The sequence below is a fragment of the Eutrema salsugineum genome, unplaced genomic scaffold (genome assembly GCF_000478725.1).
Source record: "Eutrema salsugineum unplaced genomic scaffold, Eutsalg1_0 scaffold_16, whole genome shotgun sequence".
In the NCBI taxonomy this organism is placed as follows: domain Eukaryota; kingdom Viridiplantae; phylum Streptophyta; class Magnoliopsida; order Brassicales; family Brassicaceae; genus Eutrema; species Eutrema salsugineum.
In genome coordinates, this window is record NW_006256858.1 from 3,468,734 (window position 1) to 3,490,052 (window position 21,319).

At 36.6% G+C, this 21,319-nt stretch overlaps 5 protein-coding genes across 7 annotated transcripts; 2 read left to right on the forward strand and 3 right to left on the reverse strand.

Moving 5' to 3' along the window:
* Window positions 1–2,596: 2,596 nt before the first annotated feature.
* On the forward strand, window positions 2,597–3,841 carry LOC18021542 (probable carboxylesterase 12). The gene has a single exon (XM_006404163.2). The coding sequence runs from the start codon at window positions 2,703–2,705 to the stop codon at window positions 3,684–3,686; it is 984 nt and encodes a 327-aa protein (XP_006404226.1). The 5' UTR covers window positions 2,597–2,702; the 3' UTR covers window positions 3,687–3,841.
* A 266-nt stretch (window positions 3,842–4,107) lies between these two features.
* Window positions 4,108–6,115, reverse strand: LOC18021543 (gamma carbonic anhydrase-like 2, mitochondrial). Its single transcript, XM_006404164.2, has 2 exons — window positions 5,577–6,115; window positions 4,108–4,698 (listed from the first exon to the last, which is right to left on the reverse strand). The coding sequence occupies exons 1-2, from the start codon at window positions 5,971–5,973 to the stop codon at window positions 4,322–4,324; spliced, it is 774 nt and encodes a 257-aa protein (XP_006404227.1). The 5' UTR covers window positions 5,974–6,115; the 3' UTR covers window positions 4,108–4,321.
* Window positions 6,116–6,745: 630 nt separating this feature from the next.
* LOC18021544 (protein INVOLVED IN DE NOVO 2) lies at window positions 6,746–10,092 on the reverse strand. 3 transcript variants are annotated; one of them, XM_006404166.2, is made up of 8 exons: window positions 9,962–10,092; window positions 9,151–9,559; window positions 8,273–8,994; window positions 8,098–8,187; window positions 7,723–8,004; window positions 7,402–7,614; window positions 7,074–7,311; window positions 6,746–6,978 (listed from the first exon to the last, which is right to left on the reverse strand). In XM_006404166.2, the coding sequence occupies exons 2-7, from the start codon at window positions 9,545–9,547 to the stop codon at window positions 7,075–7,077; spliced, it is 1,941 nt and encodes a 646-aa protein (XP_006404229.1). In that variant the 5' UTR covers window positions 9,548–9,559; window positions 9,962–10,092; the 3' UTR covers window positions 6,746–6,978; window position 7,074. The 3 variants fall into 3 exon arrangements, with proteins under 3 accessions (XP_006404229.1, XP_024013648.1, XP_006404228.1); XM_024157880.1 differs by having other exon boundaries at window positions 6,746–6,997; XM_006404165.2 differs by having other exon boundaries at window positions 9,151–9,554; window positions 9,962–10,083.
* Window positions 10,093–15,939: 5,847 nt separating this feature from the next.
* Window positions 15,940–16,428, reverse strand: LOC18021545. The gene has a single exon (XM_006404168.2). It carries the CDS (start codon window positions 16,326–16,328, stop codon window positions 16,119–16,121), a length of 210 nt encoding a protein of 69 aa, XP_006404231.1. The 5' UTR covers window positions 16,329–16,428; the 3' UTR covers window positions 15,940–16,118.
* A 1,716-nt stretch (window positions 16,429–18,144) lies between these two features.
* Window positions 18,145–21,056, forward strand: LOC18021546 (non-specific phospholipase C6). The gene is made up of 3 exons (XM_006404169.2): window positions 18,145–18,942; window positions 19,201–19,703; window positions 20,428–21,056. The coding sequence occupies exons 1-3, from the start codon at window positions 18,362–18,364 to the stop codon at window positions 20,898–20,900; spliced, it is 1,557 nt and encodes a 518-aa protein (XP_006404232.1). The 5' UTR covers window positions 18,145–18,361; the 3' UTR covers window positions 20,901–21,056.
* Window positions 21,057–21,319: the final 263 nt, after the last annotated feature.

A 21,319-nucleotide genomic window follows, 5' to 3' on the forward strand; every position in this document is an offset into this window, starting at 1 on the left:
ATGCTGAATAGCCACTCGGGTTTGAAATGAAAGGAAAGGAAGATCATGTCCTCTTGCTGCACAAAGCTCTTTATGGACTTAAACAAGCTCCTAGAGCTTGGTACAGCAGAATAGACGAGTTCTTCCAAAGAGAAAAGGTCAAGCGAAGTGACAATGATCATGCTTAATACACAAAAGAAAGCAATGGAAAGCTTTTGGTCGTATGTATATATGTTGATGATCTCATTGTCACAGGAGATGATGAAGGCATGGTAAATGAGTTCAAGAATACTATGAAGGATGAGTTTGAAATGTCAGACTTGGGTCTACTGAATTACTTTCTTGGAATGGAGATTGTGCAAAAACAGAATGGGATATTTCTTTCACAAGAATGTTATGCCAAGAAGTTGTTGAAGAAATTCAACATGGAGGACTGTAAAATCATGACTACGCCATTGATACCTCAACGCAAACATCAGGAAGAACAAGAAGAATCTATTGATGGCAAGGTTTACAGAAGTCTAGTGGGAGGTCTGTTATACTTAACTGCTACAAGACCGGATTTGATGTTTGCTGCCTCTTACTTGTCTAGGTACTTGAAGGAACCAACAACATCTCATCTCAAGGATGCAAAGCGAGTTCTGAGATACATCAAGGGAACTATTGACATGGGTCTATGGTTTACTAGAGCGAAAGAAGCAAGTCTTGTTGGTTACTCTGACAGTGATTGGGGAGGATGCCGAGAGGATTTGAAATCAACCACAGGATATTGCTTCAGTATTGGATCTGCAGTATTTACTTGGCAAACTAGCAAGCAGGATACCATTGCACAATCAACAGCAGAAGCAGAGTATATGGCGTTATGTGCATCATCAAACCAAGCAACATGGTTAAGGAGATTACTTGAAGATTTGCGGATAAACTCTCAAGAGGGAGTACCTATTTACTGTGACAGTCAATCGGCTATAGCTATTGGGAAGAATCAAGTTCAGCACAGAAGAACTAAACACATTCAAATCAAGTACCATGTCGTTAGAGATTATGAGAGGAATGGGGAAATTCAGTTGAGATTCTGCAAAGGAGAGGAACAACTAGCTGATGTGTTTACAAAAGCTTTGAGTGGACTAAGCTTTGAGAGATTTCGTAACAAGCTCGGTTTGATTCACAAAATGGCAAGTGGGAGTGTTGAACAATGCCATTTTGGTTTCAAACCAAACTAGAAGAAATCCAGTTAAGGAGTTGGTGGAACAGTTGAAAGTATGGAGAAAGATAAAGCTATATCTAGCCTTTTGACTATGTCGAGTATTTTGTGGAAAAGGTGTAAGCTAGAGAAAAGTTGTTGCCTCTTATTTCTTGTATAAGTCTAATGTTTTGCATTGTAATCGAGAACACTTTTGGCAAAAATGAAAAACAAGTTTGTTCAAACTCTTTGTTCTCCTTCTTTCTAAACGAGCTATGCACTATATCAAAACAGAGTATTCTGTTTTGAAAAGAAAAACAACAAAAACAAGATAATATTGGAACTGAGAGCATGTTCAATGCTAAATCTTAAATTGGAGTGCTTAAAAAATATTTAATAATAAATCTAAAGCTAAGAGAGAAAAAAAAATATTTGGTTCTGGAGAAAGAGAAAATGTTTTGGTCGTGAGAGAGAAAACATATTTTAGTTTCACACTTATGGTCTTCTAATTTTTTGACACCTGTTTTTAAGCATTTCATCTTAAAATGCTTAAACAAGTGTCGATACTTTATTTAACTAATTATTTACATTTTTTTAAAAAGAAAAAACCCAAAAAAATCTATTTTAAGCATCTGCGTTGAATATACTCTAAGAGGAAACAGTGAGTTTGTATATAAATTCCTCACACAATTTTTTTTGTCTCCCTTGCTTGTCCCTTTATTTTATTCAGAACCACATCAACGTTGAGGATCTGCCTCAAGAAGTTTGGGATCATCATGTATTCATACACATACCCTAATGATGCATGTCACCTTAAAACTTCATAAGCCATGACGTTTAGATTTTTTTATTTGGATTTTGTTTCAAAAACCAATATAAATAATTGACCGACACAAGAAAATTTCCAAACCTAATTTCCAAAACTAAAATAGATCACTAAACAAAAATTTAAAGGAAGGAAAGAAGGATCACCCTAGAATATCTTACCTCTTAAGTCTTATAACTAGTCAACAAATTAACATCTACGTTGACTTGTCTGGCGATGAATAACAATGACTAGCTCAAAGTTATTGATGAATCCAAACTTGTTTAAACTAATCATTTATTATTTTTGTTTTACAGTTGAACCGGTTCTAAACTGAACCGAAATAAAACTTTTAGTTACGTACCACTTACGTTTGTTTTCCCTGAAAACCTGATAAAACCGGCAATTGGAGAATCCCGAACCAAACCGACCGTCCAAATCTAGATAAAACTAAACAAAAGTACAACAAAGAAAAAACTCAAAAAGCACCAAAAATAAAGGTGCACCGTAGAATAAACTATGTCTCAACTAAACTAGTCAACAAGTTAACGTCTACTTTGAATTTGAATGGCCAATAATAACACATATCACGTGGCTCAACTCAACCAAACCAAACTTTCCAATAGAGTTTACAGACACAATTTCTCAATATAATCCCAAACGTGTACACACACTGACACACATTCACACACCATCAAGTCTCACAAATCTTATCATCCCAAAATCAACCCCAAACCAATGGATTCCGAGATCGCCGTCGACGTCTCTCCGGTGTTTAAAATCTACAAGAGTGGCCGCATCGAGCGTCTCATGGGCGAAACCACCGTCCCACCTTCTTCAGACCCAGAAAACGGCGTCGTTTCCAAAGACGTCGTTTATTCTCCCGACGACAACCTCTCCGTCCGCATTTACCTCCCGGAGAAAGCCGCCGCAGAGTCCGGCGAGAAACTCCCTCTCCTCGTCTACTTCCACGGCGGAGGATTCGTCATCGAAACAGCTTTCTCCCCGACTTACCACACCTTCCTCACGGCGGCAACCTCCGCCTCCGATTGCGTCGCCGTCTCGGTTGATTACCGGCGTGCACCGGAGCATCCGATTCCGATCTCTTACGATGATTCGTGGACGGCTCTCAAATGGGTATTCTCTCACATCGCCGGATCTGGCTCGGAGGATTGGTTAAACAAACACGCCGATTTCGGGAAGGTGTTTCTCGCTGGAGACAGCGCCGGCGCGAACATCGCACACCACATGGCGACGAGAGCTGCGAAGGAGAAACTCTGTTCGGATTTAGACGGTGGTGATTCGGGGATCTCCGGGATCATCTTGGTTCATCCTTATTTCTGGTCGAGAACACCGATCGACGACAAGGAGACGAGGGATGCGACGATGAGGTCAAAGATCGAAGCTTTTTGGATGATGGCTAGTCCGAACAACAAAGACGGTGCGGATGATCCGTGGATCAACGTGGTGAAATCAGAGTCGGTGGATTTGTCTGGGTTGGGTTGTGGGAAGGTTTTGGTTATGGTGGCTGAGAAAGACGCGTTGGTGAGGCAAGGTTTGGGTTACGCGGCGAAGCTTGAGAAGAGTGGTTGGAAAGGAAGAGTGGAGTTGGTGGAGAGTGAAGGAGAAGATCATGTTTTTCATTTGATGAAACCTGATTGTGACAAGGCTCTTGAAGCCATGCAGAGATTCTCAGGGTTTATTAAGGGAGATGATAAGTAGAGAGAGCTTTTGTGCTTTCGAGGATTATGGAATCATTTGGTATTCTTAGATGTGTCTCTCTTTTAGTCTCTGTAATCTTTGAATGATTAGCATTTTGGCTTCAACAACACAAGAAAACAAAAAGTTTATTATATCTAGTAAGTGATTAGTTAATTCTCTGATGTTGTTATTGAAAACTCGAGACTAAACATCGACTAAGAATTGGAATGTTTCTGAATAAACTATCTAAACGTACGTGAACGAATTGAAGTACCTCAGAAAAGTTAAAAGTTTTGTCTCAACCGCGAAAAAATATTCATTTTTTATCTATAAGATTACGAAATTACTTTTTATTTATATCTCAGCAAATCTTGAGCTACCCTCACAATAATAACGCTAAATCAGTAACTTTCTCCTATTGTGAGAAGAAACAAAAATAAGGTTTCAGTTTTCACCATTATCATATTATATAGAAAGTCTGAACACAAGGATATGAATTTAACAAAAACAAACAGAGAAGACAACATTCGAAACACAGCTTTGCATTTTTGTTGTTGTTCCGCAGCTACTTATTCAGATCAGACTCGAAACCGAATGCAAAAAGGAAGCTTTCTAAAATGAGGGAAGTAGCCAGAAACCTGGAAAAGGAAAGCTTTCTAGACGGCAATCCCAAGGGACTTCTTGAACTTCTCAACCTCTAGATACACAGTAGAGTAAGGTAAGAACTCAGAGAAGTAATCTCCACTAAGGTGGTTAATGGCAACAGCGAGTTTCGGGATCTCTAAGGTTTCTTCATTGGTGAGTGTTCGAATAAACCTTGCTGGATTGCCTCCCCAGAGTTCACCAGATGGGATCCTTCTGCCAGGTGGCAAAACAGAACCAGCTTCCAGGATTGACCGGGTCTCGACCAGTGAACCTTCCATTAGTATCGAGTGTTGCCCGATGATGCATTCGGGTTCGATAGTGCATGATCTTAAAAGACTGTATGCACCTACTGTCACGTACCTGTCGATCAATGTATCTGCTGGTAATCCTGAAAATTTTCAAAGTAGAAGAAAGTACCTTCTAAGATCAGATTTTTTTCTCCATCATATCAAAATTCAAAACCAGCTCTAAGAGATGCTCATCAAAAAAGCATGAAGACTGTTTTATAAATACAGAGCTATTGAACCAGAAAAGATGTTGACTCAAGTAATTAAGTACTAGTTGTACACTTCAATCACTCGGAGTACTTAAGTGTTAAACTAGAGCCTAATCAAACCCGATACTTAAAACTTTGACAAGGAATCAAACCTTGGCAAGACCAAGAAGCTACAGTCATAAAGCTTGATGCAACCTAGTATCCAGGTTCTGATTACAATGTAGGATATCAAAATTCCGTGGAGAATCATCTTTGTAAAAGTATTTAGTATGGCATTGTTCCAGAACTAGTCCTGAGCACCTAAGCAACTTCTACTACTACACAAGATGGTCTTTTGTGCTGCTATCCACCCTAATATTCTATTCAACACCACAAGCCTTCAGTGAGTTTCTTGTATACTGTATCACTATTAATCACCTCAAGAAGAACGCATTTCTATGCATTCTTGTTTAACCGCAAAATGCTCGGGAACATTCAGGGTTCTTGATCTAAAAATACTTCCACTCAACACACACTATTGCAAAACCAATATTCTTACTTATACATCACTACTTAAGAGAAAAGTAAAAAAGCTATTCCCCTAAAATGTGAGCCTTTATCTGTCGATATCTAGATAGACGATGAAAAAGGAACCCTAAATTCCAATATCACTAATTCTAATTCGCTAGCAAGCAGTAGCTACAGAAATTGGATAGCCAGAAACTAAACATCTAATTCAAAAATGGAATCACACAGCTAACTCAAATTCCGAAATAGACGAGAACAAGAACCTGTTGGGGAGGACCACGCGGCGTGAACAACACACCGTTCCTGGACATTTGAGCAGAATCCAAGGGTGATCTTGTTGAGATCTCCCCTCAAAACGGCACCGTTCCACACGGACGAACCGTCCCAGACGGTGACCTGACCGGCCAACACAACGTTAGGTGCCACGTAGGCGTCGACTGCGACCTTCGGTAGCCACTGACCCAGAGGAATGATCTGTCTTTGGCCTCTGTAGTCCCATTTCACCCGATCCGGCGACGGCGTCACCTCCGATTTCGGCTTAGGAACTTCCGCCGTCGTCGCCACCGCTACCGCTTCCGCTGCGAAGTAACGCCGAATCAGATTCGAAGACACAGCTGAGGTGACTCCTCTTCTATAGATTCGAGCTAACGATGTCGCCATTGCTATGTAATCAGGATTCTTCAACGATTTCTGGAGAGAGAGAAAGCTTTCCGGAGGAGGAGACAGAGAGGGGCCGTCGGGAGATAGATTCTTCGAAATCTGAAAAAATGAGCCGTACGCAGAGTAGTATTGGGCCTTCACGGGCTAGAGAAAATATGAGCTCAAATATTATGTGCCTAATCAGCTACGAGGTAGAATTATGGACTTAAGCAGGGTAATTAAAGTTGATCTTTGATTACCAAACGCAGTGTAGCACTTACACCTTAACTGTTTTGTTTTTTTTTGTTTTTGCTTGTTTTGACTTTTGACAGCACTTAGTAATTGAATCGCTTCTATACTTGTTTCTCAAGAGTATGGTCAAACCAAAGGCTAAACATAAAGACTTGTTTGATAAAGGAAATATATCATCTAGTTTTTTTTTTTCCGTTAAAAAATGTACCCTTAGTATTAGTTCTATTGTCTTCAAACTGTATAGATAATGCTGTAACTGTGTTTTCACTTGGCTTTTCTTGTAGAGACACATCAATCTCCTGCTACAAAATTGATCAAATAGAGCTATACAATTCAAATAAAAAAAAATTCAGAGGATTCTTGTGTTTGCATGACTTTCAAAAGAGGACGACGATAAGAATAGGAGATTCCGACATATTTTTGTATTCATTTTCACTAGATTGTTTAGTTACGCCTCAAGAATAGCCTTAATAGAACATCATCGCCATAATTTATAAATTCAGGGTCCTAATTTACATGCTAAAGTTTTGCATGTGAACAATATTACAATAATATGATACATTTTATTTATTACTCAGTTGTCCAAAGATATTAAAGACTACAATGAACATCGAAACGATACAAGATATCGAAACGATACAAGATATCCACTAATAAGTTTCTAATAAGTTGTCCAAAAACAGAAGTTTCACCAAACCAAACACATTTTTCTCTGCAACTACAAACCGCATCGGCAGATTTTTTTATTCAAATCCGAGTTCCCTTCTCCTGCAGCTGCAAAACATCAAATCCTCTATGAGCGAAATATATTGGCAAGAAAAACAGAATAAACAACGTCTTTTTGGCTCTGTTTATCATCAGAAACAAACCTTAAGCCAATCCGCGCGAGCGTCTCGACTTTTGCCATTGATCAAGCAAACAAGTGACACCTTCTTCAAGTGTAGCCTTTCTATCTTCTTTAATATTCCACAGCTCTGAATGAATGTACCCTCCACTTGCGTTATACTCCTCTATCTCCAGCAAAGCTTTCGTTACCGCGTTATAAGGACCATCGCCTAAATCTTCCTTGAGCTCCCTCAGCTTTTCGTCACTCTCATCTATCACTAACTAAACCCCACAAAAAAAGCTTTAATCTTTCACGGTGAGATTCAACATAACCAAAAAAAAACAGCAAACCAGGTCAGTTAAGGTCTTTACCACTTCGGTTTCTCGATTATCTAGCTTGATCCGCTTGAATGGAAGCCACACGTTGTCTCTGATATACTCTTCCCAGAGCTGGAGAACTTCAATTGCTCGGTCCTCTACATCTTGCTGACGACCATACTTCTTCTGCATTGCATCCATGAATGGTTTCGCCACGAGCTCTCCCATTCTCTTGACACCGATATCTGTTTTCCATTCTTTCATAACCTGACAAATTAAGCAAGAATTAGAAGGAAGAGTCCCATCTTTTCTATGTTTCATTGTTATAAGAGCTTTTTGATATGAATGAAAAGAACTAGTCTTTTTGATACGTACGTTTACCAATTCTTTACGGGATTCTACAACCTCATCGTTGGCTCTGTGCTCTCTAAGGATAAGTCTTTGGCAAAAATTTTGGAGTTCTTCGAGTTCTTCTTCCTTCTGAGCTAAGCCTTTATAGATATTTGCCACTTCTTCCACAATTTTAGCGTCTTCACCCATGTGCTTCTTCACTTTTAGCTCTCCTCTCAACTGCTCCATCTCTAGCTCGATCGCTTGTTTCTGATCTCTTTCTCTTTCTAGTCTTATGAGTCTCTTATGAAGCTCATCCTTTTCCCTCTGAGATATAGGTACACAATCTTTTCTCAACATCACAAATTGTTACAAAGGAAATAAGACAAAAGCCAATCTTTTCAAGACCAAGACACTAACCCTCTGAGACTCTGCCAGTTTTCTCACTTCTTCGTCCGCCTTTTGTTGTTCCATGGTTGCTAGTTCAAGAGCACTATTCTTAGATGCATTCTGAAAGAAAAAAGGAAGAAAAAACAGACTTTAATTAAACCCTGATAAGCACTATCTCACCTCAATAATGAAGATCAATGGATACCTGTTCAAGTTCTTCAGCCAATTTCTTTCTCTCAATTTCATTGTGTGCTTCTCGCTTGGCCAACTCATTGCCTTTGATTTCGAGTTTCTGCTTCTCCAACTCCAGCTGCATCGTTAACTTCTTATGATTCTCAAAGATCTTGTTAACGTGGCCCAACGCTCTCTCCTGTATAGCATTCAGCTCTTGGTTATGCTTTTGGAGAGTCTTTTCCTTCTCTTCCATCAACTCATTAAGTTCCTTTGACTTCAGTAAACACAGTTCCTCAATCTGCTTCATGTCTTTCTTTTTCACTTCTACAATCTGTGTCAGGTTCTGCACAAGCTTCTGCTGTTTGCTCGCTTCCTCTTCCATAAGCTCTGCTATAGTTTTCAAGTCACTCTTCTTCCTCAGGTTCTCTCCGATGACATTACTTCCGTTGTAATCATCAGCACGAGCAAGCCACGCGTAAAGACCTGATTTAGGACCTTCTTTTTTCAACCAGTCCTTTTTCCCATGACCATCTACTCGATAAGCCTTGTCGAACAAGAGACCATTGTGAAGTCCATTCCAGTCTTTGTTGAATTCAACAATTGCTGTTCCTGAAAACCCCCAGTGACTCCATAAAGTACGAACCCTAGTCGGATTGAATCCTTTTAGAGTGTACTCATCCCTCAGATTTGATCCGCTCTCACCTGCAGGTCGACCATTTGGTGCCTTTGTAGTTGGAATGTTAACCACAACACCTGTTTCAGCAACATACACACAATCACTTCAATCTAAGGTTAAAGTTTTAACCTTTGACTACATATCCAACACACCACATTACTCACATTCTCATATCTTTATAAGTTTAGTAAAGTAGCTGTATAGTTTGTATTAGGTGAAAGAAAAGTTTGTACCTTTCCAAGGATACACGAGCTTCTCGTCCTGGTCGCAATCTTGAATGGCATTCTCGGTTTTCTTGCGTTTCGATGAAGGTTCTGCTTCTGCAGCTGAATCAGCAAGATCTTGTTGGAGGTATTTGACAAGAGCAAGATGGCTTGCTTTCTCCTTTGCGCTTCTTTTCTCGGAGTTGCTATTACCAACTCCAGAAGCATGTTGAAGGAGATCTTTGTATTGAAAACTCGGTTTCTTCTTGTTCGGACAGTAAGGACATACAAAAGCTTGAGGAGAGAGTTTCACTTTCAGTTTCCCACCTTTAAGGTTTAGGTAGATTTTGTCTTCATACTCTTCCATTTCAGATTCACTAATATCTGAATCTTCCTCGTCTGAGCTCAAAATCACCATGCTCCCCATCTTGTTCCTTTGCTTAGTTTACAATTTAAAAACAAAAAACAAAACAAAAATGGAAAACATTTATCAACAATTCCAAAAAATTAGAAGAAAATAATTTCTGTTATGCTTTTGTAATTCAACAATGCAGCTCCCTTCCGTTACATTTTCCCCTAAATATGATTCCATTACAAAAAAAAAAAACTATTCCTTTTCACTCTTGATGTTATCTGAATTGCATGTTAGATTTATTACAGAAATTGTGAAAATGAGTTTGAAATAAATAGTTTCAAATGCTTAAAGTAGAAGGGAATTGGGAAGAGAGTTCGAATTCAAACGAGAATGAACTATTCCTTTTTTTTGGTTTTTAACAAGGTCGATCTTTAACCTAAATCTCTGTTTTGTCCTCATTTCTAAAGTGCAGAATAAAAAACTTACAGGAAAAGAGGATGAGGATGGAGACGCCGGCGATCGGTACAGTGTCCGGAAAAGAAGATGAAGAAGCTCTCCTCTCTCCTCACTTGTTTTGTTCAATTGCTTACTTTAGGGTTGAATTAAAATGTCTTATTTATCTTTTACATAGAGATAGAGTAAATAGTCAATAAGAGATGAGAGAGAATAAATCCCCTCTTATTATATTTTTTTTGGTAGATTTTTCAGTCAAATTTTCTTTCTAAAGTGGAATATTTTTTTGCCCAAAAAGAAAAAGTGGAATATTTTTTGCCCAAAAAGAAAAAGTGGAATATTTTAGTGAAAAAACTTTCTTATTCTTCGACAAAAAAAAAAAAAACTTTCTTATTCCTCTCTGTTTAGTTGTAATAATTTTTTTGTTGAAACATAGTTTTATCACTATATATCAATTAATAATATTGAAATTAACTTCTTCCAAAAGCATTATTTACACATCACTATACCATAAAAAAATTTTATTGACTCCTTACGTTTACAAACATCTCAACTAAGTTTCTTTCTCATCGTATAAGACTAAAATCTGAAAAGTTGTCAGTTGAAAAATATTTTCTTCTCTTACATAGAACACAGTTTCATTCTTTTCTTTTTTCAAAATCGTTGGATAACACAGTTAATAATAACAAAATCATATAACATCATTAACTATACTCGTTAATTAGATCAATTTTTCATATCATTATTTTATTTAATATTAATTTTATTAATTTTATATTAACGAATATAAGTTATCGACACTATGTAAAGTTAATGATAGGTTATAGGGTTTGGGTTTATGTTAAATGTATTAGGATTTTCCATTTAAAGTTTAGGTTTTAGATTTAAGTGATTAGAGTTTAGTACTTTAATGTTTACGGTGTAGAGTTTAGGGTTATGATTTATGATTTTACTGTTTATGGTTTAAGATTTATGGTTTAAATAAAAGGATTAATATTAGGATTTAAGATTTAGTGTATTGTTTTTTTATCTTACTCGAATAAAATGAAAATATGGTGTTAACGAATAAATCTTATCCGTTGGTAAATTATTATTTGAAACGAATCTATTTTCTCAACATGTGATAAAATTAACGATAGTTTTCATAAGTAGTTATTAGATATATATATATATATATATACATTAAAGTTAGCAAACGATGATAATATTATCTGGTCTGTTATGTCGTTTATCGATGTCTAATTTCATTATCTACCATACAATACTTAAATACACCAAATTTTGTGTTATGGTATGGGATCATTATCCATGTTATATTTGTGCAGAGCTAATATACTTTTAATTACAAGAGCAAATTATGTTAATGTAATGAGGAATAGGGATAATACAGAAAAAAAAAAAGTGGCAGGACCAAACTAATTTCGGGTCATCTATTTTCGGTTTACTTTTGGTATTAAACAAAATAACTCATCTCGTGTGGATTCCTTATGCTCTTGGAATGTGTACAAATGTGACTCTACTACAATTTACAATGAGACTACTAACGGGAAAGCGGCTTATTCGTGCCTTAACTGGCCTCCCTGGTACGATTTGCTGCATGTACTCTTGAGCTGTGCCTACACATACCTCAACTCTTAAAAATTTGAATTTTCATGCCTGTACCGACATTTGTTTGGCTAATTCATGCATTGACTAATTCTCTGTTAGTCAACTCCGTTAAGCTGTTAACGGATGCTGATTCATCTGCCACGTAGGAATCCCCGTTGGAACGAAATTAAAAAACGACGTCGTTTTAAATGAAATTGGGTTTAAAAAAAATTTGCATTCTCAGGGATTTGAACCCGTGACCTGTATTCAGTAAAATCGACTTCAGAACCAGCGGACCATATGTACTAATCAACAAACCATCACCAGTTAATAAATATAAAGCTTCTTCACAATCGTCATTAAAAAAACAAGTAAAACGACGTTGTTTTACTTTTATGTGTTTTAAGAAGAATCGATCTTCTTCTTCCTCTTCTTCGTCGATGTCTATATTCAAAATTGGGGAAAAACTTTCCACCATAATATATGATGAACACACAATCCAAGTTGTCGCTGAAATATGAATATACAATTGCTTAAGACACGAATTTAATATTCCAAACGATTAAAAAATTGAAGACCAATATAAAATCTGAAAATCAGATCGAAAACCTAAACCCTAGATTTTCAAAATACCTCATTTTTTAGGGAAATTGAGTCCCCAGGCTCGGAATTTGCCTCAAATTATTCCAACCTCCCACCAATTTCACCAAGCTAAACCACAGCTGCCACCGTCGTCGTCCAAAATCGGGATTGATTCGAAGGAAGAACCTTTCGAAGAGGAAGGAAGAAGAAGATCGATTCTTTTTTTTTTCAAGGATTGTGAGAGTTTATATTAATTAAGTGTGCAATGATTTATCGATTATCTTACATATCCTACTGGTTCTGGAGCCGGTTTAATCGCAAGCATGTTATAGGTTCGAGTCCTAGAGCTTGCACATCTTTTTAAATACCCGCTTCATAAAACGACGTCGTATTACTTGTTTTTTTTAATGACAATTGTGAAGAAGCTTTATATTTGGTAACTCGTGATGGTTTACTAATTAACACACATGGTCCACTGGTTCTGCAGTCGGTTCTAACGCAAAAAGGTCAAGGGTTCGAATTCCTGAAATTGCAAAAAAATTTTGAAACCCAGTTTCATTTAAAACGACATCGTTTTCTGATTTTCGTTCCAACGGGGATTCTTACGTGGCAGATGAGTCAGCATCCGTTAACAGCTTAACGGAGTTGACTAACGGGGAATTAGTCAAGGCATGAATTAGCCAAACGAATATCAGTACAGACATGAAAATTCAAATTTTTAAGAGTTGAGATATGTGTAGGCACAGCTCAAAAGTACAGACAGCAAATCGTACCAGGGAGGCCAGTTGAAGCACGAATAGGCCGCTTAACAATTCTTTTTGAAGTTCCAAGGTTTTTCTATGTTCTCGTGGCGTCGACGCGCTAGTCAAGCGTGTTTTTGAAACGCATAACTGAAGTGGCTCTCCCCATCGTTTTCAGTTACATCTTACGAATCTACTTACTGTACTTCAACTATTTGTTCTTACAAAGCTTCAGGCGCTTTTTCAATTCACACCAGCCGAGAGGAAAAGGGTAAGTTTTGGGTCTCGTTCAAATTTTACATTCACAGAGCCCCAGTGGAAAACTATAATGTTTTTATTAATTTACTAACTTTATTTTAAGTATCGTTATTTTGTTATCAATTTGGTGTATTGTGACATTTAGTTTCTGGTCAATGCTAGCCGCTTGATAAGTAGATTACTGCTCAAGTGATAAAATTCTTTTTGATTATTATTGTTTTTAACATTTAGCTTCTGAATATATAAAGAGAAAATATTGATTGATTAGTCTTATATAAGTAGATTTTCCTGACTTGGTGCATTCGCGAAATGAACAATTATAAGTCTATAAGTGTAAGTCTAATCGTAACTGATTAGTGATTAGTAGTACTTTTTGATAACAAATAACAAAAAAAAACATATCAACATTGTAAGTTTGTAACAATTTGATCAGCTTGAAAAAAAACGGAGGTATAAACATATATCATACTACGTGACATACGACACATGGTTTACATCCAAGAAACTGACCGACTTTTGTAACGGTCTTGACGGAACTTGGTGAAATAGAAACTCACGAGTTGATTTTCCGGACTTGGTGCATTCGCTACACATAGACATCGTAATAGAATAATAAATTTCCTGACAAAAAATGCTCCTTCTCATAGTATTTGTTGGGCTTTTAAAGCCCATGTCCAACTCCCTATTAGTATGATATTGTCCGCTTTGGGCCCAAGTGGCAAAGCCCGCACGGATTGTTTTTGGGTTCCTTCCCAAAAGGCCTTATACTAATCTGTTGGACATCTTGCTTATATATTAGACATTTTTTGTCTAATCTTCCGATGTGGGACTTGGATTGATATCCCAACAGTATTTGACTACCATTGGCCTCTTTCGTATATAAACAAAGAGAAGAAAGTCCAATGGCAAATAGAATGGAAGTATGGAACCCTCCTATACCTTCGTACTGAAATGTAATAATGATGGAGCATGAAAAGAAAACCAAATGGTGAATGGTTTAAGATCGTTTCAAAGAGGTTGGTAAGAGCAGAGCCGTGCTTACCATATAAGGAAAAAAGCTTTGTCTCAAGCCCCCAAAATATATAAAGTTTTTAGAACCCTTATTTTCGCAATAGGTGGTTTATCAGAGTAGTTGGCGTGAGTATTGGTTTCCAAGATTTTGAGTTCAAAACTAAGTGTTATTCTTTTTAGTATAGGTGTTATATATATATATATAACAGGAAAAAAAAAGAGGAATAAATTTAGGAAATTGATTAAGATTACGTTGGAGAAATAGATTTAAGAAATTGATTAAATTTATTTTAGGTTATCGGCTTTGTGACATCTTAAAATAATTTTTAAGACCAAATCCCTAAAATCCAATATAAGAAGAAAAAAAATCCTTAAATGTGAATAAAGGTAATTTGGTCATTTTTCTTCAACCTAGATCTAAAGAGCTGGATCCTCTCCTTATATAAAAACCAGCTACATTCTTCTGAGAAACACAGAGTTAACACAATGAAACTCAATAAAAATCTTTTTAGTCATCAGTTTAAATTTGGTACGAGAAGGGTTTTACTGCGTCATTTGCCAGCAACTCAGATCGAACTCTATTTTTATTTTTAAATTAAGATTTTATTTTTAAATATAACTATATGGTTTTATAATTATATTATATTTTTTGGTTAAAAAACCTCATTTTTTTAGTTTGCTTTAAACTCTTATAAACATTTGCACGACACTAGATAAGAGCTGTGCTATGGCAGGGCACCCGAGCAATACCTGTGAGCAATACCTAGACAAGTAGACAACTGTCTTCTCTTCATGTTTGAATGCAAAGCTTGAAATGGGCAATGATGCGTCAAGTATTTGGGATTTACAAGAATTGTCTCTGAGACTGATGCTAAAGAGGTTGTGTTGAGGCACCAAAATCATGGGGCTCAGTGTTGTGCTTGGTTCGGAATATTGAGGTGCTTAAGTGAGAGGGTTCGGTCAAGCGAATATTAAATACAACTACCAAGCTTATAATCGTGTAGTGAATTAATTGGAAAAGAATTATGAATAGTTGTCTACCTGTTTGATCGATTCTATAGTCCCAAATTGGCTAAGAGTCTTAGAGATCTAGTGAGTAGTTGATATTTCAACTTCGTACACTTACAAGTTACATGCCATATTATTGGTCAAGCATTTGTTCTCTCATTCGATTAATAAAAAGTGTGGTTTGCGACTTCAAAAAAAAAAATTGAAGTAAATCATACGAGACACTGACTAGACAACAATTAAAATTTTTGTATCAAGAATTAAAACTCGATAGTGATACAGTAAGGTGGTAATTAGTTGTATAAAGAAGAAAGGTGGTAATTAGTTGTATAAAGAAGAAAAAAAGGTAGTGCGATTATTAATGGAAGATAATGACTGATGATCAAATGTCATGTAGAACGAAAATTAAATCGAAGGATATTAAAAAGGAAAAAAACTAAAATGGCTAGCGACGCGTAAGATAGCGACAAAGAAGCAAAGTCCATACTCTGAACCATGTCAAGCAAATTCAGACATTCGTTTGTACAACAAGCCGAACCAGACCAAAATGGAAATGAACCATTCGTAGCAAACCAATAACCAAAGTAAGGCTTAACCAGGTATCTACGTATAAGAATAGTTTCCTTAAACCGGATTATAACCAGCCTCATGCAAGAAATAGTATTTCCCTCTTTCACATCAACAAGCAATGAAACCTAACTAAACTGGCCACCATCACATTCAAACTCCACGCATCAAACAAAATCACAAACCCAGAACCAGATTAAACTGGAAGCCAAACACGGGCTCAAAAACCTAAATCAAAATAGAGCAGATTTTGAATAATTATACTTAATGCATCTTCAGATTCATATTATAATAATCCAAATTGTTTCCACCACACCACACATAGAATTTATACAAATTAAAGCCAGAAAGAAAAAAAAAACCAAACAACAAACCGGTAAAGTGAACACAACGACAAACCAGACGACCGGGAAAACCACCGATCCGGTACGGTACAATTAACCGGTATAGATGTGGAGACGAATGGCGATGGTGAAGATGGTGATGAGACCGAAGTAAATGATGGTGTGGACGAGAATCGACGCGCCGCTAGTCTGCATATTCCCGAATTCGACGATTCGACCTCTCGCCGGAATCTGAAAGAGAAGTCCCGGAGTCAATAGCACGAACAGTATCACAGCGACCACTACAGGTCCCCAATCCGCCATACTTTGCACAGTAGAGAGAGAGAAATGAAAGAGACGAAGTTAGAGGGAGAGAGAAATTGGTTTGAGAAAGTTTTTTTTTTGATTTTTGAGTTTTGAAGAGTCCGAAACTTCCTCGTGCGGTGTGAAAAAAGGAAACGGCCGGTGACGATGTCACGTGCGGGATACGTTGTTTTCGAACGACTTGACACGTGAGTCCGTGTGAATGTTACAACAGTTTAATGAGTTGCTTTGTTTATGACGGAGGAAAGATTTAAATGGGCTCATCTGGGATCTTAATTTATGGGCTAAATCTCAGTCTGGCCCAATAGATATAAAAGAGGAAAGTAAGTATAATCTTTTTGCCAAGTTAGGATGATTTTTCTTAATCTCTCCAATATCCTTTTGTAATGAATCCACTTGCAGTCTTGCACTGAGTTACTGACATATACTTCTCCTATTTCCAGAAAAGGGCAAGTGTGAGAGACACATTTTATATTTTTAAATTTTGGTAAAGGACAAAAACTGAAAAAGCTTATCGCCATATGAATGTAGTCAATGTTCACACGACCAAATCTTGCTAGTTGGTTGGTATGATGTGATCAGTTCAGTACTCACGAGCTCAGTGACGAACTTGTGGTTTTTTCTTTATTCCTGTTATTTTATTTTCTTACACTCTACTCTTTATAAGGTTTTTTTTTTTTTTATTCTTGTATCTAATTCAGATAATATCATAAAAGCAAAAGAAATGTACTTGTCCCTCAATATCTTCTAATGTTTTTTTTAAAGATATATCTTCTAATGTCATAGAATAAAGGTACATACTTCTAGCAAGGAAATTGTGACATTCAACAACTTGTTTCTATGTTAAACATAACTTTTACTGACTTTATTTGTACCTTTTTCTTTTTAACACGTTCATCATGTTAAGATTTCATCATATTTACGCAACCGTTAGAAAAAAACGGGTAAACGAGGTACTAGCTGTAATATTTGTACTTGATTATCTAAATTAATGATATATTAAATATTATGAAGTATATCAAATGATACTTTTTTGTGAAACAGATGGAGGATATAGTAAACTAAAAGGACTAATCATTTTTTGGGTATGTAAAGCACTAATAATTTTTTGGGTATGTGAAGCACTAAACATTTTTTTTTTTGGAATGAAAAACACTAAACATTGGGTGTTTCTTTGACTCCCGGATTTTTTTTTCTTTTTCTAAATGGTATTAGCTGGGCACATTAGCCAAAAGTAATTACACCATGAAGGTAATATTATTATTTTTGGTAAACCAAGTATATTATTAATACTCTTGGCCTACAGATAATTTATAATCATACTCCTAAAATAGCTTTTTAAAATCAAATTTAAAGATTATTTAAACTCCTGTATAAAAATATTTATACATTATTATTGTGGATCCAAATTCAAAAAAAAAAAGTTTGCAACTTACAAGAGACAAATTAAACCGCTCATTCAAGATCTCTCAACTCTAAACAATTAAGAACTTAAGGAATACAGATGTAACATGACCTACATCTACAAGAAAACAAATGGTCATCTACGTGGTTCTCTCAAGGCCATTTTTCGTGAATATATATATTCCAAATTTTAATTTGAGCTATAATTTCAACCTAAATTTCGGATTTTCCTTGACCAAATAAAAGAGTAAATCTCTAAGTTTTAGTTATTTTTTCTCAGTGAGAACAGAATCTTCTTTCACCAAGTGAGCCCACTCAATTTAAAGCAGTAGTGAAACGAAAAAAAAAAGAAAGTAAAAAAGTAAATAGACGCCATAGCTTTTGTTCTTGCTCTCCACACTTCACAGTTACACACAAGCCACAAATTTCACTTTTTTCTACGTCTATTGATTTCCTTCTCTGCTTTTATGTTTTTTTGTTGCTTTTTGTTTTTTGGTTTCAAAGAGACAATAATCTCTCCACTCTCTTTATGTTCTTTCTGAAACCAATCCAAGGCAAAACAAAACCACAGAATCTAAATCCTCTTTCTTTTCCTCAGATTTTCCGGAGGAAAAAAAATTAACACATTCATGAAACCATCAGCTTCCAAATTTTCCTTTACTTTCTCACAGTTTCTCGCACTCTACTGTCTTCTCACACAGACCCATGTAGCTCAAGGATCCCATCAATGGCAATCACCAATCAAAACCGTCGTCGTTTTGGTAATGGAGAATCGATCCTTCGATCACCTCTTAGGCTGGATGAAGAAATCGGTTAACCCGTCAATAGACGGTGTAACGGGTCAAGAATGTAACCCGGTTCCGAATTCTACCCAAACCATTTGTTTCACTAGCGATGCGGAGTTTGTGGATCCGGATCCGGGTCACTCGTTCGAGGCTGTGGAGCAACAGGTTTTCGGGTCGGGTCAGATCCCGTCGATGATGGGTTTCGTTGAGCAGGCGCTTTCTATGCCGGGAAACATGTCGGAAACCGTCATGAAAGGATTCCGGCCTGAAGCTGTACCGGTTTACGCCGAACTGGTTAAAGAATTCGCTGTCTTCGACCGGTGGTTTTCTTCGATTCCCGGTCCGACTCAACCTAACCGGTTATTCGTCTATTCGGCTACCTCACATGGTTCCACAAGCCATGTCAAGAAGCAGCTCGCTCAAGGGTATGTATATTGTCAACAAAATTCTTTCTTTTTTATTTTTAGTTAGCTCTAATTAGTTTAATTAACACTTACTAATCCTGGATTTAATAAGATTAGTTTCCATAGTTATATTAGCAATAATTCATTTCCTGCTTAACTATTTTTGAAAGAAAAATTGATGTATTATGTCCTAAAGCAATCACAAGTAGGAGCTCTTTTAATTTGAAGGAGTTTATTTCAAATAAATTTTGTTTAATGGTAATCATCATTTGATTTCAGGTATCCACAAAAGACGATATTCGATTCGCTCCACAGCAACGACATCGACTTCGGAATATACTTCCAGAATATACCGACCACATTATTCTACCGTAATCTCCGACAACTAAAATACATATTCAAATTGCATCAATACGATTTGAAGTTCAAGAAAGACGCAGCAAAAGGAAAGTTACCGAGCTTAACCGTCATCGAACCGAGGTATTTCGACCTCAAAGGCTTACCGGCCAACGACGATCACCCATCGCACGACGTGGCTAATGGTCAAAAGCTGGTTAAAGAAGTGTACGAGGCTCTTAGGTCGAGTCCACAGTGGAACGAGACGCTACTAGTCATAACCTATGATGAGCATGGTGGGTTCTATGATCATGTGAAGACTCCTTATGTCGGTATACCAAACCCGGATGGAAATACCGGACCGGCACCTGGTTTCTTTAAATTTGACCGGTTAGGTGTTCGGGTTCCTACCATTATGGTTTCACCTTGGATTCAGAAAGGAACCGGTAAGATCTCTTTGTCTTTTTTATCAACGATTTCTTTATGATAGTTTTACAAATTTGTTCTTAGTGCACATTGCTTTCTAAGTAGAAAGTTTTTTTGTCAAGCTTTTATATTCAGTTGAACTTTTTAAAAATGTCTGGTTTGGAACATAATTTATTAGAATATAAGTAGATTTATAACTTATAGGTGATTATTTATGCCTACATTATGCCTATTGCATATGAATATTACTAGCCTTTAATTGTGTTTATTATTTGACTATTTCAAATTTCAGCATACTAAAGTTGTACTTCCAAATTTCTCTGAATATTAGTGTTTTTTTTTTACTAATGAAGGAAAGCCATAGGTAAGTTGAAATTTATTTTATTTCTCTAACCCAAAAAAAGTCATCTGTATTTGATGTGTCTACTACTATTTTCGACAGACTTTTGACATTTGCTAACACAATTTAAGGGTTAAGGCTGCAAATAAAAAACAAATCACATGGATAGATTGACAACTATATAACATTTATATAATACTTTCTTGATTGTATCCATTAATTGTAGTGGAGAAAATAATTGAACCTATTGTCTATTCCATTGAAAGATGTATACTGTATTTTATAATTTGTCGGCGTCGTCGCGTGACTCATGTTTTCAACCATATTCTGACCCCATTTGATTTTAATTTATTTTATTATATAGTTTACTAACATCTTATTATTTGTAATTTGTGTGAGTGAAGTGGTGAGCGAGGCAAAAGGGCCAACACAAAGCTCAGAGTATGAGCATTCATCAATACCAGCGACTATCAAGAAGCTCTTCAATCTCTCTTCCAATTACTTAACATATAGAGATGCTTGGGCTGCTACTTTTGAAGACGTTGTTTCTCACTTAACCTCTCCTCGAACCGATTGTCCCATGACTCTGCCTGAAGTTGCACCCATGAGAGCCACTGAGCCTAAAGAAGACGCAGCTCTTTCTGAGTTTCAGAGCGAAGTGGTTCAACTTGCAGCGGTTCTTAATGGCGATCACTTCCTCAGTAGCTTCCCGGACGAAGTTGGGAAGAAAATGACTGTGAAACAAGCTCATGAGTATGTCAAAGGAGCTACTTCTCGGTTCATCAGAGCTAGCAAAGAAGCAATGAAACTCGGTGCAGATAAATCTGCCATTGTCGATATGCGATCTTCGCTCACTACACAGCCACGCAACCTGTGACCAACGAGAAAAAAAATGATTACAAATCTTGTGAAAATTCGTAGGCTTGTTTGTTTGCTTTTGCATTCTTCTTCCTCTGTTTTGATCTGAAAATGTGTGGTTTGATGTTTAGAGACTGGAATTAAGAAACAAAGAAGTAGACAAAATTCATTGTTACTGTCATCTATGTATGTGTCTATCAACGAATAGTTTGATAGCTTCCTCTTTTCTCGGCGTTGGGGATCTAGAAGTTGATCTGTATAAGTGTTTTAGTGGTTATAATCTATTCTATTAAAACAGAAGCATATTTAGTGTTTGCATTCAAACATTCTCAAAGTTTTTTTATAATATTTTATTTTATTTTTATATTCCGAAAATTAGTTATTAATTTAGATATTTTTAGATTTCCTAAAATGTAGGTCATCTTTAATTTAAATTTC

Coding starts and splice junctions, on each gene's coding strand:
- LOC18021542 (XM_006404163.2), top strand. CDS start 2,703: ATGGATTCCGAGATCGCCGTCGACGTCTCTCCGGTGTTTAAAATCTAC.
- LOC18021543 (XM_006404164.2), bottom strand. CDS start 5,973: ATGGCGACATCGTTAGCTCGAATCTATAGAAGAGGAGTCACCTCAGCT. Junction 4,699..5,576: donor CGCGTGGTCCTCCCCAACAG/GTTCTTGTTCTC, acceptor GAAAATTTTCAG/GATTACCAGCAGATACATTG.
- LOC18021544 (XM_006404166.2), bottom strand. CDS start 9,547: ATGGGGAGCATGGTGATTTTGAGCTCAGACGAGGAAGATTCAGATATT. Junction 8,005..8,097: donor AACTGGCAGAGTCTCAGAGG/GTTAGTGTCTTG, acceptor CCTATATCTCAG/AGGGAAAAGGATGAGCTTCA. Junction 7,615..7,722: donor CCCGTAAAGAATTGGTAAAC/GTACGTATCAAA, acceptor TTAATTTGTCAG/GTTATGAAAGAATGGAAAAC.
- LOC18021545 (XM_006404168.2), bottom strand. CDS start 16,328: ATGGCGGATTGGGGACCTGTAGTGGTCGCTGTGATACTGTTCGTGCTA.
- LOC18021546 (XM_006404169.2), top strand. CDS start 18,362: ATGAAACCATCAGCTTCCAAATTTTCCTTTACTTTCTCACAGTTTCTC. Junction 18,943..19,200: donor AAGAAGCAGCTCGCTCAAGG/GTATGTATATTG, acceptor ATTTGATTTCAG/GTATCCACAAAAGACGATAT. Junction 19,704..20,427: donor TTGGATTCAGAAAGGAACCG/GTAAGATCTCTT, acceptor GTGTGAGTGAAG/TGGTGAGCGAGGCAAAAGGG.